At 49.6% G+C, this 14,019-nt stretch overlaps 1 protein-coding gene across 1 annotated transcript in view; it reads left to right on the forward strand.

The window, feature by feature from the left end:
- Window positions 1-269: 269 nt before the first annotated feature.
- Fbxl2 (F-box and leucine rich repeat protein 2) overlaps window positions 270-14,019 on the forward strand; it is a 42,552-nt gene continuing 28,802 nt past the window's right edge. The window contains exons 1-2 of the mRNA XM_052189266.1: window positions 270-347; window positions 9,293-9,354. Of these exons, the coding sequence (XP_052045226.1) occupies window positions 345-347; window positions 9,293-9,354 (65 nt within the window). The 5' untranslated portion in view covers window positions 270-344. The remainder of the gene's footprint in view (window positions 348-9,292; window positions 9,355-14,019) is intronic.

The following is a 14,019-nucleotide window of genomic DNA, read 5'->3' on the forward strand; positions in this document are numbered from 1 at the left end:
CCGCTGAGCCATCTCTCCAGCCCCTTGTTTGTTTGTTTGTTTGTTTTTTAATAGAGAGACTCCACAAAGGTATCTTGCTCAGGCCAGTGCATATCTGGGACACCTGTCGGTTGCAAGGACGTCCGGTGATGCTGTGGTGATGAGAAGGGGCCAGGTGTGGAGCCCCAGGGCCCTCGGAGAGGTGGGCGGGCCGAAGGGCGCGCCTGCGGGTCACGTGGCCGATGCGGGCCAATGGCCGTCTCCGAGCCCACCTTGAGGCCGGGGCGGGGCGCCGAGCTGGCGTCACCAGGACAACGGGCGTCGCCGGCGCGGTGTGACTTCAGGCTGTGGGCGCGCTCGCGGCCATGGTGAGTCTGGGGCCCGCGCCCGCGGGGCAGCGAAGATGCTGGGCGCCTAGGGGAGGGTGCAGAGAAGAGGCAGGAAGATGCTGGGCGGGGCGGGGCAGGGCAGGGTCGGGTCGCATGAGGCCGGCCAGGGCAGGGCAGAGCAGGGCAGGGCAAGGCTGGTGACATCGGTCCGGAGAACCTGGGTCCCCAGGTCCTGGATGCCAGGGGCCCGGGACGCCCTGCATTCTGATGCACACCCGGGACCTCCACTCGGTGGACCATCCCGACGCCGTGACGCTGTTCGTCCCGAGCGTGCCCGGGAAGCCACCAGAGGGTGTGGTTACATAGATACCCACAGCCACACACTTCAGGCTGCATACTTCAGGCTGCTTTTATGCAATGATGTCAATACCAAACCATGCATTTGGTTCAAGTTCTACGTCCTGACGGGGCTCCCAGCACGACGGGGATTTAATGGGTGGCTTCGGAAATACCCTTTACCCCCTTTATAAAAATAGAGAGCATTGAACTAGACTTCTTTTCTTGAGTGCTGCACTCTCAGTGAGGGATTCAGTGAATCTGTCAGGACATTGTAAATGCCTTACAGAAGCCGCTAGCTTTGCTCAATAAACTTGAAAGGCTGTGGGCATGCCACCTGGCCTCCGTTAACTTCTTGTCTGAAGCCTTAATCGACTTGCCCGTGGGCTGGCTCAAATGGGCAAGGCTAAGGTGTGATTTCTTGAGAGGTCCCCATCCGGAAGAGGAGTGGGCTCCCTGGTTTGTGACACTCCCTGGGAATAGGATATTTGAGAGTTAGCTAACAGAGAAGTGCCTAATTTTAAGAAACACGTATTTAGAGGTGTAGTGAGATGATTCAGGGGGTAAAGGCACTTGTTGCCAATCCTGATGACCTGAGTTTTCCACCCCTGACCCACTGGTGTTGGGAGCAGAGAGAATCCTGTAAATTATCCTCTGACCTCTATACAGGGCATGTCCTCTATGTAAATAATGTAAGGGTAAAAAATATACATATTTGCCATGGAGATGTGTGTGTGTGTGTGTGTGTGTGTGTGTGTGTGTGTAGGCGCATTGTGAGGCCCAAAGGTCAGTGATTGTCTTCCTCCATCCCCGTCTGCCTTATTCTGACGGGGCCTCTCACTCAACCTGAACTCACTGACTTGGCTAGGCCTGGAACTCCTCCCTCACGCTCCCGTGGCTTCCACGTCCCTGAGGTTACAGACACCATACACAAGCAGGCTGTGCTGTACAGTGTCTGTGTTCCCCCGTGGAGATGCTGTGAAGTGGAAGAGAGAGGCTTCTTTCTTGTTTGGACGCTTTGGTTCTGAGCCTTCTGGAGTGATCTGCATCTAGTTCTCAGCTTTGGCTTTGGGGCTGTTGGAGCTGGCACGCCTGGCCGGCCCCGGCTCTGTAGTCATTCCTTCAGCAGAGGGAAGGAATCAGCGCTCACAGGCTTGTGAATGTGTTCACACTTCTGCCTAGGACAGCTCTGGGAGTTTGTCCGGCACCTCGGCATCTGTTCGTTGTGGGCCACGGAACTGATGATGTAAAAGATGCAGCTTGGTGATTAGGATGAAACAGTATAATTTTTTTAAAGAAATTGCTTTGTTCTTCTTGCTCTCCTCTCTGGTCTCAGCCCCCTCCCCTCCTCCCTCCCTCCCCTCCCCTCCCCTCTCCCTCCCCTCCCCTCCCCTCTCTCCTCCCCTCCCCCTCTTCCTCCTCTCTGACTCTTCTTCCTAATTTTCTTCTGCGGTTGCTGTATACAGACATCCAGACGTTGGTTTATTTAGTTCATTTGGAGCACCTTAAGTGTTAGAATATCTTACCTTGTTGCCAATGAGTTTTGTTACTTAATTTAGCTTATAAAAGAAATTTACTTTTTAAATTGTATGCCAGATAAACATGCTTTTCCACTTTAGTTCATTGTGTTGATGCCTCCCCTCAGTGTGCCCTCAGTGTGCGGCTCACTTTCTGATCTTGACTATAATCTTCTGGTTACAGGCGCGGGAAACACAAGTTTGGGAGAAACTTCAAAGTGAAATATTTGATGATAGTTTTCCTCTTTATGTTACAGTATTTCTTTCTTTCTTTTTTCTTTTTTTGTTTTTGCCTTCTTTGACTTTTCTGGGTGAGTGTGCAGGTGTGTGTGTAGGTCAGAGGCCAGCCTTGGATGTTGTATCTCAGGTGCCAGTTACATGGGGTTTTTGTTGTTGTTGTTGTTTTGTTTTTTCCAGTCTGAGTCTCTCTCTGAACCTGAAACTCACCACTCAGCCTAGGCTGGCTGGCCAGTGAGCTCCAGACGTCACCTCTCTTCTGCTGAGATTAAAACACACTTGGGGTTTTGGTTGTTTGTTGTGTGTGTGTTCTTGGGATCAAGCATTGGTCCTCAGACCTATGTGACAAGCACTTCAGCAACTGGGCTCTTGTAGGGTTTTGTTTGTTTGTTTTAACCTTTTAAGGCAGCCTTTTTAAAAATAGCCCTCACTGTATAGGCCAGCTGCACTTCAAATTTGTGGTGATTCTCCTGCCTCAGGCTCCTGGGTTCCAGCATTTCTGGCATATAAGCTCCTGACACAGGCTATGGAAGAAAGGTCTTATGTTCAAGGCCAACTTGGGTAATTTAGGGAATTCTTGTCTCACAGTGAGGGGGCCTGGGATGTAGCTCAGAGATAAACCAGTTGCCTGGCAAACTCAAGGTCCACAATCCCCAGCACCTGGAGGGGGAGGTGCTGGCTGAGACAGGGCCGCTTACACAGTGAGATCTCTGGGCTCACTGACCATGATGGAGTCTGGATTTCTGTTCCTGTTGGCGATTGATGTGAAGAGTGATTTCAGCCACTCTAACAGAACCTCTCTTCAAGATTGGGAATCATATTGAAGTCCTGCACCCTTGTGCCGTCCCCGTGAGATGACCAGACATATGTGTCAGACCTAGGCTGTTTTTGTGCTTTGCCCAGTCAGCGGCCAAGAAAGGATTTGAACTCAGCTAGAACCTTAACCTTCACACCAAAGCCTTCCAAACTAACGTATGTGCTACATTAAGATCAAGAATCTCAGAAGAGGAACTGGAGAGATGGCTCAGTGGTCAGGAGCACTGGCAGCTCTTCCAGAGGACCCAGGTTCAATTCCCAGCACCACATGGCTGCTCACAGCCATCTGTAACTCCATTTCCAGAGGATCTGACACCTCCTTCTGGTCTCAACGGGCACCAGGTTTGCAAGTGGTACACAGACATACATGGCAGCAAAACACCTATTCGCATAGAATAAAAACTAAATGAAAAAAATTCTAGGCCCCGGGTTTGGCTCCCAGCACCCACGTGACAGCTCACAACTGCCTGCAACTCCAGTTCCAGGGGATCTGTTGTTCCTTTCTGGCCTCCTTGGGTACTGCACACACATGGTATATGCTCATACAAGCGTATGCATAGAAGTAAAATCAAATCCTAAATAATTTCAATGTTTGGGGGCTGAATAGATGGGTCAGTGGTTAGAAGCCTTTCTAGTCTTGCATAGGATCTGGGTTTGGTGCCCAGCACCCACTCGGTGGCTCTCAGCCATCTTTCTTGTTCCTCTAAAGATGAAAAAAGAGTTTCACTGTCTTGTCCACTGAGCCGGAGGAAGACAGTCGCTTCCCACTCCTCTCTCTGACAAGCTGCAGGGCTGGTGATAGCACCTTGCAGCTTGAATTAGTTTTGGTTTTGTTAACAGTTGTAACTCTGCGTGTATGAAAACGTCCACGCTCTGCTCCCTGCCCTGCAATGGCCAGTCGTCTTCAGGCTGTGTCTATAGACAGTCACAGCTGCTGAGAGCGCCAGACTGCGTGGTCTCTCTCCTGCTCAGAAGACGGCATTCACAGCCCCCCCTCCCCCCCAGCGCCTTCCTTCCTTTCCACCACCATCGTCCACCACATTCCTTGAGCATTGGAGGGGGTGACATCATTGTCCTTTTTAGAGCTCAGCTTTCGGCAATCAGCTGTTCCCAGCAGTCTGACCAGGTATGACTCTCTGCAACAATGAGTTCCCGTGACTGACCAAAGCTGACAGTGCCAATCTGTGGCATGAACAGAAGTGTTTGGAAGGGACTCCATTGGGCATCTTCTCCAGTCAGAACAGGAGAAGTTCCCTGATAAGACCCTGGACTGCCTCAGCCACAGCCTGTTTGGTTTTGGTTTGTTTGCTTGTTTGTTTTGGGATTGATTGATTGATTGATTTTTCAAGACTGGGGTTCTCTGTGTAGCCCTGGGTATCCTGGAAATAGCTCTGTAGACCAGGCTGGCCTGGAACTAACAGAGATCCACCTGCCTCTGCCTCCAGAGTGTTGGGATTAAAGGCTTGCACCACCACAGCCTGGCTTTTGAGATTTGATTTTGATTATGTGTCTGCGTTTCTGTGTGGGTGTGTGCACACGAGGGTAGGTGATTCAGAAGGCAGAAAAGAACACTGGGTCTCCTGAGCTGGGGTTGACAGGCAGTTGTGAGGTTTGAAGTTTCGTTGTTTGTTTGCCGGGACAGGGTCTTACTGTGTAGGACAAACTGGCCTTGAACTTAGAGATCCGCCAGCCTCCGCTTCCCAAGAACCTGGGATCAAAGGTGTATGCCACCACTTTGAGCTGTGTGTGTGTGCAGTATCACAAGCAACCTCAAGCTTGTTGTATAACTTCAATGCTCCAATGCCCAGTCCTTTCCCTCCCAAATGCCAGGGTTATGGTGGACTTCAGTACAGCCAGGCCTTTCTTCGCACGTGAGGCAGGCACGCTGTCAACTGGGGTGCCACCCTTTCTTTTATGAGGTGGGTCTTACTCTGTTGCCCAGACTGGTCTCAAAATCATGATCCAAGTGGATATTTGTGCCTCATCCTCCCACGTAGCTGGGACTAGAGGCGTAAACCACCAGCTCCGGCTTCTTTACCGGTTCTTCCATTGGGTTACCTTTATGTGTGAGTTGTGTCACAAGCAGAGTACACATGTATGTGAGGGTTCACATGTCTGTGCATGTAGCGGCCAGAGCTGGATGTCTTCATCTGTCACTCTTGCCTTGAGACAGTGTCTCACATTGAACCTGAAACTCATTTCAGCCCAGCTGGCTAGTCACTGAGTTCCTCGGCTCCCCCTGCCTCCAGCACTGCACATGCTCCGCAGAGCGGGGGTTCCCGGCATGCTCAGCCGGCATGCTCAACCATGTTTGTTTATTTGTTTGTTTTAACATGGGTGCTGGGGATTTGAACTCAGACCCTCACACTTGCCGAACCTCTCCTCAGCGCCGGCCTGCCTTTTTCTGTGGAGAGGTCCATTGTGTGTCCTGGGTTGCCTTACATGCTGTGTGCAATATCCATGAGTAATCGTCTCTTTCTGTGTCTATCTCTGTCACCTCTGTGGTCACCACCTTTGCTCCTTCAAGGTCTCCTTGCGTGCCCTGGAACTCCCATTATAGGATAGTGTGGCTTCAAACTATGGTAATCCTCCTGCCTCTGTCTCTGCCTTTGAAGTGCTGGGGTTCCAGGAGTATGTGCCACCACACCCATCTCCTTTTCATTTCTAAACGATGCCCTTTGTATACAGAAGGTTTTAGTCTTAACGAAGCCCACCTTGCCTGTTGTCACCGTTGCCTGTGCTTTTGGCACCAAAGTTTAAGACTGTCCGTAGCTCTCACAGGCAGGCTGACGCCATTGGTCCTGGGTTTACATCATCCGTTTCCATTGAAATCAGTGGCTCCTGGCTGTAAGAGTTTGTGTCTGGGCTTTTAGTCCTGATCAATGTAATGATGCTTTTTGGTTACTTTATTGGGTTCTTATATCAACCACCTCCTCCACCCCCATAGATGAGAACGGTTAGCGGGGCACGGGCATGGCTCCCTTTAGACCACTGCCTGCTGATGGGGCGTCAGGTTCCTCGGGGCAGCTCCCCCTGTCCTCTCCTTGCTCAGGACCACTTGGCAAACCACAGCAGCAGGGGGAGCGGCAGCCAGTGCCTGTCTCAGAGCTCTGGCATTCTCACACCTTCTCAAGAGTCCCCAGAATTCATGTGTAAACTATCACGTCCCTGCCAGAGCACGAGACAAATCATAGTCAGCTGCTGTGAGCAATCTGGAGCAGCCTCATAGCCCACACCTGGGATTAAAACACAAACACAGTCCTGGAATGTAACCGGGGTTCTTAAAGAGACCAAGTTTCTCTCTCACTACGGTTCTCTTCTATGTGTCCTTAATTATGCCAGGACTTCAGTGTTTCAGGTACTATAGCTTTATAAATAACTTTAAAAATTAGGAGTGGAGGACTAGTTAAGATTGCTCCTTTAGAGGACATGAGTTCAGTTCCCAGCACCTCACAGGCTCGCAACTGCCTGTAATTCCAGTTCTAGGTGATCCAATGCCCTCTTCTGGACTCTGTGGGCACTGCACACACAATTGCATGTGTGTACACTGTCTTAGGGTTTCTGTTGCTGTGAAGAGACACCAATGCCATGGCAACTCTTATAACGAAAGTATTCAATTGGGGCGGGCTTACAGTTCAGACATTTGTCCATTGTCATCAGGGCAAGCACGGCAGCACACAGGCAGACACGGAGCTGGAGAAGCAGCTGAGAGCTCTACATCTGGATCACAGACAGCAGGAAGAGAGAGTGACACAGGGCCTGACGTGGGCTTCTGAAACCCCGAAGTCCAGCCCCAGTGACACACTTCCTCCAACAAGGTCACACTTCCCAGTAGTGCCACTCCCTGTGAGCCTATGGGGGTAATTTTCATTCAAATCAGCACACGCAGAGTCATATAAGTTTGAATAAAAAATAACACATTAAAGTATTTTAGTTACATTTATTTGTTTGTCTCTCTATGTGTATGTGTGTCTGTCTGTCTGGACTCAATGGTGACTCTTCATCAAGGCCTGCAGCAGCTGAGATGGGACATGCTCCTGGGCCAGGCCGTAGAGTAAACGATAAAGCCAGGGAGTCTGAGTTCTCCAGCTTCTTCTTTTTCACGTCTATTTTAGCTATTTTGGGTCCCATGCATTTGTGCACAAACTCGAGGTTAAGACTTGGATGTTGGTGGGAACCACAGGCCCATGCAGCAGTCCGGGGGTTGCTAATGTGTCACCGTCACAGGCATAGAGTTTGCCAGTTCGCTCCTCACAATCAGTTTCTTTCCTTCTTTGCCTCCCCTTGTCGTATCTCATTTCTCTCTTCTCTGTTTGCATTTTCTGAGGGAGGGTCTCACTCTGTAGTCCAGGCTGACGTCTTTTATGTGCCAGTCTTCCTGCCTCTGGCTCTGCACTGCTGGATTTCAGGCACGTCAGCCTCTCCCTGCTCCCAGCAAAGTTCCATCTCTTTTCTCCTTTGTGTGTGTACACCTGGGGGTGTGGGCGCATGTGTGTGTGTATGGTATGTATGGGGGTGTGGGTGTATGTATGGGTGTACGTGGGTATGATGTATGCCTGTGTGTGTGTGTGTTTGGGGGTGTGGGTACATGTATGGGTGTACGTGGGTATGATGTATGCCTCTGTCTGTGTGTGTGTGTGTATGGGGATGTGGATGCATGTGTGGGTGTACGTGGGTATGATATATGCCTGTGTGTGTGTGTGTATGTGTGTGTATGGGGGTGTGGGTGCATATATGGGTGTATGTAAGTATGATGTATGGCTGTGTGCATGTGGGTGTATGGATGAGATATATGCTTATATGTGCTTGTGTTATGCATATGTATGTTGACGTGTGCATGTCTGAATGTGTGGGTGTGGTGTATGCTTATATATGCATATGTGAATGTTCGTATGTATGTATGTATGTATGTATGTCATTCTGTTATATATGCCTGTGTGTGTGCATGTCTGTGTGTGTGCACGTAGAGGCCAGGAGAGGATATTGAGTAGCCTCCCCACTACATTCCACCTTGTTCCCCGGAGACTGAATCTCTCGCTGAGTTCAGAGCTCACTGGTTCAGCCAGGCTGGTTGGCTGAGCTGGGCTCTGCTGCCACGCAGTGCTGGGTTACAGGCCTCCACAGCTATGTCTGGCTTTTTCGTGTGGGTGCTGGGATTTGAACTCAGCTCTTGTGTTTGCACAGCAAGTCATCTTAGCAGTTGAGCTACTCCCCCAACCCCAGAATAAAATTTCAGACTGGGCCTCTTATACTTTTTTTGTCAAATAATTTTTAAATATTTTATTCATTTTAATGTCATAAGTGTAATTGCTTACTTGATTTTATTTCAAAGTTGTCCATTATTAATATATAGAAATATACTTTCTTGAATCTGGAGGGATGGCTCAGTAGTTAAGAGCTCTGGGTGCTCTTGTAGAAAATGGGAGTTCAGGTCCTAGCACCATGTTGGGTGGACAGCTCACAACGCCTATAATTCCAGCTCCAGGAGATCTGATGCCCTCTTCTGGCCTTCTAGAATGCTGCACTCACATGTACACACACTTAAAAATAAAATAAAAATGTTAAAAAGTATAATTTCTTTTTGTATAAATATGTAACATCACTGAACTTTTTTTACAAGTCATGATAAGTTTTGGTGGGTTTCTAGAGTTGTCTACGTACAATATCATGTCTTTAAATGGACGCTGTCCTGTTACCCCTTTTACATCTTCTGTTTCTCTCGCTGTGAGCTTATCAGAGCCTGCAGTACAATGCAGCATACAGATGGCTGTGCGTTGACATTTTAAAAGATTTACTTTTATTAATTTTAATTATGTATGTGTGTTTGTGGGGGCTGGGGTGATAGGTGTACGTCAGTGCTGGGGCCACAGAGGAGGGATGTTGGACCCCTGGAACTGCAGGTTCAGGTGGTTGTGAGATGTTTGGCATGGCTGCCAGGAACTGAACCCCAGTGGTGAAGTTGGTTTTCTTTTCTGCAGGATAGGAAGTGTGTCTGTTCTGATTCAGAATAAAAACATGGGACTTAACTTTTTCATACAATGGCCAAAGACCCATTTTCCAATTTTTCTCCTCTTGCAGGTTTTCTCAAATAATGATGACGGCCTCATCAACAAAAAGTTACCCAAGGAGCTCCTCTTAAGGTGAGCGTGTGCGTGTTAGGGAGCCTGCGTTTGGCCCGGGCCTCCAGTTGCCTCTGTCCCTGTGTAGTCCTGGGCTAGAAATGGACAGAGCCCGCCTGACTTCCCAGTTTGTTTTGTAGAATGCTGCCCAGCTTGTCACTGACTTTCCTTGGTCTGCCCTGGAATGTACCAAGTCTGGATTCATTTTGAAGCTTGGTACAGACTGTAGCAGTTGCCAGCAGGTGCCGCTGTTGGGCATGAATAGACAGTCTTAAATTGATTAGTAACTGGGGAAAGGTTACTGCTACAGGTATGGGCTCTTGTGGCCAGCGAGTTTCGGCATTTTCTAAGAGATGAGTCGTTCAAGAGTTACAGAAGATGTGTGTTTATGATATTCTAGGTGAAGAGCCAGAGTGCTGTCCCCCAGGTATTGAGCAGAATAAGTTCTAAGTAAGAGCCCTGGAGAGCAAGGGGTGTCCTTGTTCAGAGAACAGTCATTGCTTGTCATTTTACCAACCAAGTCTGCAGGTGACACTGTTTGCCACAGGGCTCTCCAACTTCATTTGTTCTTGGTTTTGGGGGTTTTCTGTTTTGTTTTTTGTTTTTTAACTCTGCAGTTGTCCAATTGTTGTTAGTTATGGAGGCTGTCATGTCTTATTTCTTTTTTTTTTAATTTTTTTTATTCGATATAATTTATTTACATTTCAAATGTTTTCCCCTTTTCTAGCCCCCCACTCCCCGAAAGTCCCGTAAGCCCCCTTGTCTTATTTCTTTATATGTGTACACATGGTCATCTTTGAGTGGCATTTTCCAAACTGTCGCCAATGTCCCTGAAAGCAAGAACAGGTTTCCATCCAAGCATGGATGTTTCTTTGGTGCATGGTGATGGCCCAGGGTGAAGAGCTTTTGACAGGAAGTGCAGTATTCCATGGAGCTGTAGAAGATGCTTACATCCAGAGGGAGATGGGGATATGATCTCGGTCCCTGGATACATCACACTGTTTTAGACTTCAGAATTGACTCTGTGTCTTGCTTGATTCCTGGGGGTAGTTGTTGATGAGTTAAATTTATTTGTTTGGGGGATAGAGTCATGCACATGTGGTACGGTGCACCAGTGGAGGTCAGAGGACTCTGTGAACTTCCATATATCAGCGAAGGCTGCAGAAAAACAGCCATCTGATCCAACATGGTGGAGTTCAGGGTGGACTGTCATCACTATACAATGGCAGGGGACATGGCCCAGGAGGTGACTCTGGCCTCAGCCTGAGCACTTGTCCAGCCTGGGCCTTGGTCTGCAGTGTGATTATGGAGCCATGGGTAGCTTCAAGCAGCCAGGGCATTAGTCCCCTCCTGCAGGCTGTGATTAAACTCCACCCTTCTCATGAATGCTACTGCTGTTCTGATTCCAAGCCACTAACCCCTGACACCACCCCCATCTTAGGGTTAGCTTTTAGAGTCAACTATCGAGTGGTTTCTACTTGCTGATACAGAGGTTGAAATAAGGGGTTCTGTCATTCTCTACGGTCATTTCTAAACCCACTTTAGAAGCTAGATGTCTTCGTTGTCTTTCTGTGGAAAAACCAGCCCGTGGCGCCCACAACCATTTTGCTAGGCTGGCCAGCCAAGTAACCCCCAAGGGTGCCCCGTCTCACCCCCTTGGCACTGGGGTTAGGGTGTATGCACACACTAGGGCATGCCGGGATATCTAGACTTGGGTCTTCAAATTCAGCAAACCTTTACCCACACAGCCACCTCAACACCTCCAGAGTCCCACCTTTGGGTAATTAAAAGATTTTTTTTTAAACCAGGTTTCACTGTATTGCCCAGCCTGGCCTAGAATCACAGAGAGCCACCTGCCCCTTCCCCCCAAGGATGGGAAGGGCGGATGCCCGGCCTGACTCAGATACTGAGAGAGACGCATTCAGATGTGGACAAGGACACGCAGCGAGGAGGAGGGCCAGCTTGTCCCCAGGGCTGAGAGCACTAAATGTTGCTAAAGAATGCTCAGAGCCCAGGTTACCCTGTTTTTCCGAAGCTCAGTTCTTCCTGGGCTACTTTTCCTTCCAAAGATTCTGCAGGGAGCTGGAGGGCTGGCCAGCAGTGAAGAGGACGCCCTGCTCTTGCTGAGGCCCGGGGCTCAGGTCTCAGCATCTGTGTCAGGCACATCCCAGCCACAAATCCAGCTCCAGGGGATCTGACGCCCTCTTCTGGACACTGCAGGCACTGCGCGCACATGCACACACCCACAGACACAAATGCACATCACTTAGAAACAAACCTTTTAAAAACAAAACCAAAAAACCCTGGAGGTCAAAAGGAGAGGAACTCCTCTGGGTAGCCACCAGCAGTTCTGTCGGGCTTTCCTGAGCATGTCTTCAGGCCTCTGTGGAGGGCAGGCGTCTCTGCTCCACACTCCCTGCGGCCACCGAGCTCCCTGCTGCCCACCCTGTTCCGTGTGCTCATTCTTCAAGCATCTTCTCATCTGTCAACCAATGTCATTGCAGTGACCAAACAATTCCAAAATATCTGTGACCCTCAGCCACAGCTCACTGTGTAGTGCCAGCCAGGAACTCTGTATGTTGACTAGGCCTGCCTCAGACTCTTGGAGGAGTCTGCCTGCCTCTGCCTTCTGAGGGCTTGGGACTAATGATGTGCCTTACCACATCCGGCCAAAAATAAGGTTTCTTGAGGGCACTGCAGCAATTTGACCATCATCACTTGATAAAGCAGTATCTTGAAGAGGCACAGTAGACCTGACTAATCTTCATTGCACAGATGAGAAAAGCAATGGCAAAACAACAACAACAACAACAAAAACCCAAAAAACCCTAGGCTCAGAGGCAGACTGTCCTCATCCAGATTCCACAGTTGGTAAGAATGTGGGTGAGAGTTTAAAGGGCACACATGCCAAGCCTTGGGTTTCTTCCTCCGTAAACTTACCACTCTACAGGCTTCAAAGTGGTGTGCAGTATGTATCGGTCTCATCGTCCAGCAAAGACCCTCCAAATTCTCACATCTATCTGTAAAAGATCAAACATATACTCTACATAACCCTGGCTGTCCTGGAACTCACTCTGTAGACCAGGCTGGCTTTGAACTCACAGATCTGCCTACCTCTGCCTCCCCAGTGCTGGGACTACAGGCATGTGCTACCATAGCTGGCCTAATCCTTCCCATGTCGGTGACTGCAAACACCATTTCATAGCTCGCTCAGCACCAGAGGTCACGAGTCTAGTTAGAGTGTGCACGAGGGTGAGTCTGTGGCCAGGGTGGGTCTGTAGTTCTGAAAGGGGCCTGACAGCCGACACGCCAACGTCTCCGCCTTCCAGTCTGTTAGTCATCATCAAAGAGAAAGGATGTGATGATTGGTCCCTGGCCCTGGCTGTGGGACTGGTGTGAAGAGACAGTAGAAATAACAGTTATGATGGCGTGAAACAGGGCGGAGGAGGCTCAGCGGTCCTTGCAGAGGACCCAGCCTTGTTCCCAGCACACACACCGTGCCTCACAACCACGCATAGCACAAGTCCCAGAGGCTCCAATGTTCTCTGGAGACTGGCCACACACTTGGCATGTTTTTGCCTGCATGTGCGTTGAATTAATATTTAATTAATAAATCCCGACTTCGCTAAAGACACACACACAGCCTTTATGTTTTGATGCCTTAATTAGTGCAACAGCTGGGCCACTTCTAACCTCTATGCCGTTAGTCCACGCTCCTGCTGATAATCCCCAGTTACCACTTACTAAATTCTCCATCCTCTCTTGGCCGCCCTGGACCCAGAGCGCTGCCCAGCTGGCCCGCCCTCTCCTCAGGCATGGCGCCTCTCCTCTCCTGCACACGCCCCTGGCACCACGATTCTCCTCTTCCTTCTCCTGTTCTCCCAGGAATCCTCAAGGCCCGCTCTGTCTGCCCTGCCCAGCCTTTGGTTGTTGGCATCTTTATTTACCAATCAGAACCCACTGGGGGCAGGGAGCCTCAGTGTCTTATGTGTGTACACTCATGTAAGCAGTTTTGGGGACCAAAATTAACCTTAGAATACAAGTAGCATTAGACCAAACCTACCACACATGCATGTGGTCCTCTAGAAAAACAGTCCGTGCACTAACCACTGGGCAATCTCTCCAGCTCTGGTTTCTTTTATGTGAATGTGTATTGGTTGGGGATGTGCCCTGCTGTGCATGTGGTAGTCACAGGATGTTATAGGTAGGGTGCTATTGCTGGGGCTGGAGTGATGGCTCAGCGGTTAATAGCACTGACTGCCCATCCTGAGCTCATTTCCTGCAACCACATGGTGGCTCACAACCATCTGTAATGGGATCCGATGCCCTCTTCTGGGGTGTCTGAAGACAGCTGCGTACACATATCTACTCATAGACATAAAATAAATAATTCTTTAAAATAACAGTAATAATAATAATAAAAAAGAAACACTGTGACGGGAAGCAAGTTGAGGAGGAAGGGTTACTTCACTCTCAGTCTCTCATCAAGAGCAGTGAGGCAGGAGCCCAGGCGGACCCCGTGGAGGGGACACCGTGGAGGGGACACCGTGGAGGGCGCTGCTCGCTGGCTGATCAGCCTGCTTTATTATAGAACCCAGGACCGTGAGCCCAGGGATGGCTCCACCCACAGCGGGCTGGGGGCTGGACCCTCCCCCATCAGTCACCAATTAAGAAAATGGCTGGGCC

This window comes from Apodemus sylvaticus, chromosome 7, assembly GCF_947179515.1.
Source record: "Apodemus sylvaticus chromosome 7, mApoSyl1.1, whole genome shotgun sequence".
Lineage (NCBI taxonomy): Eukaryota > Metazoa > Chordata > Mammalia > Rodentia > Muridae > Apodemus > Apodemus sylvaticus.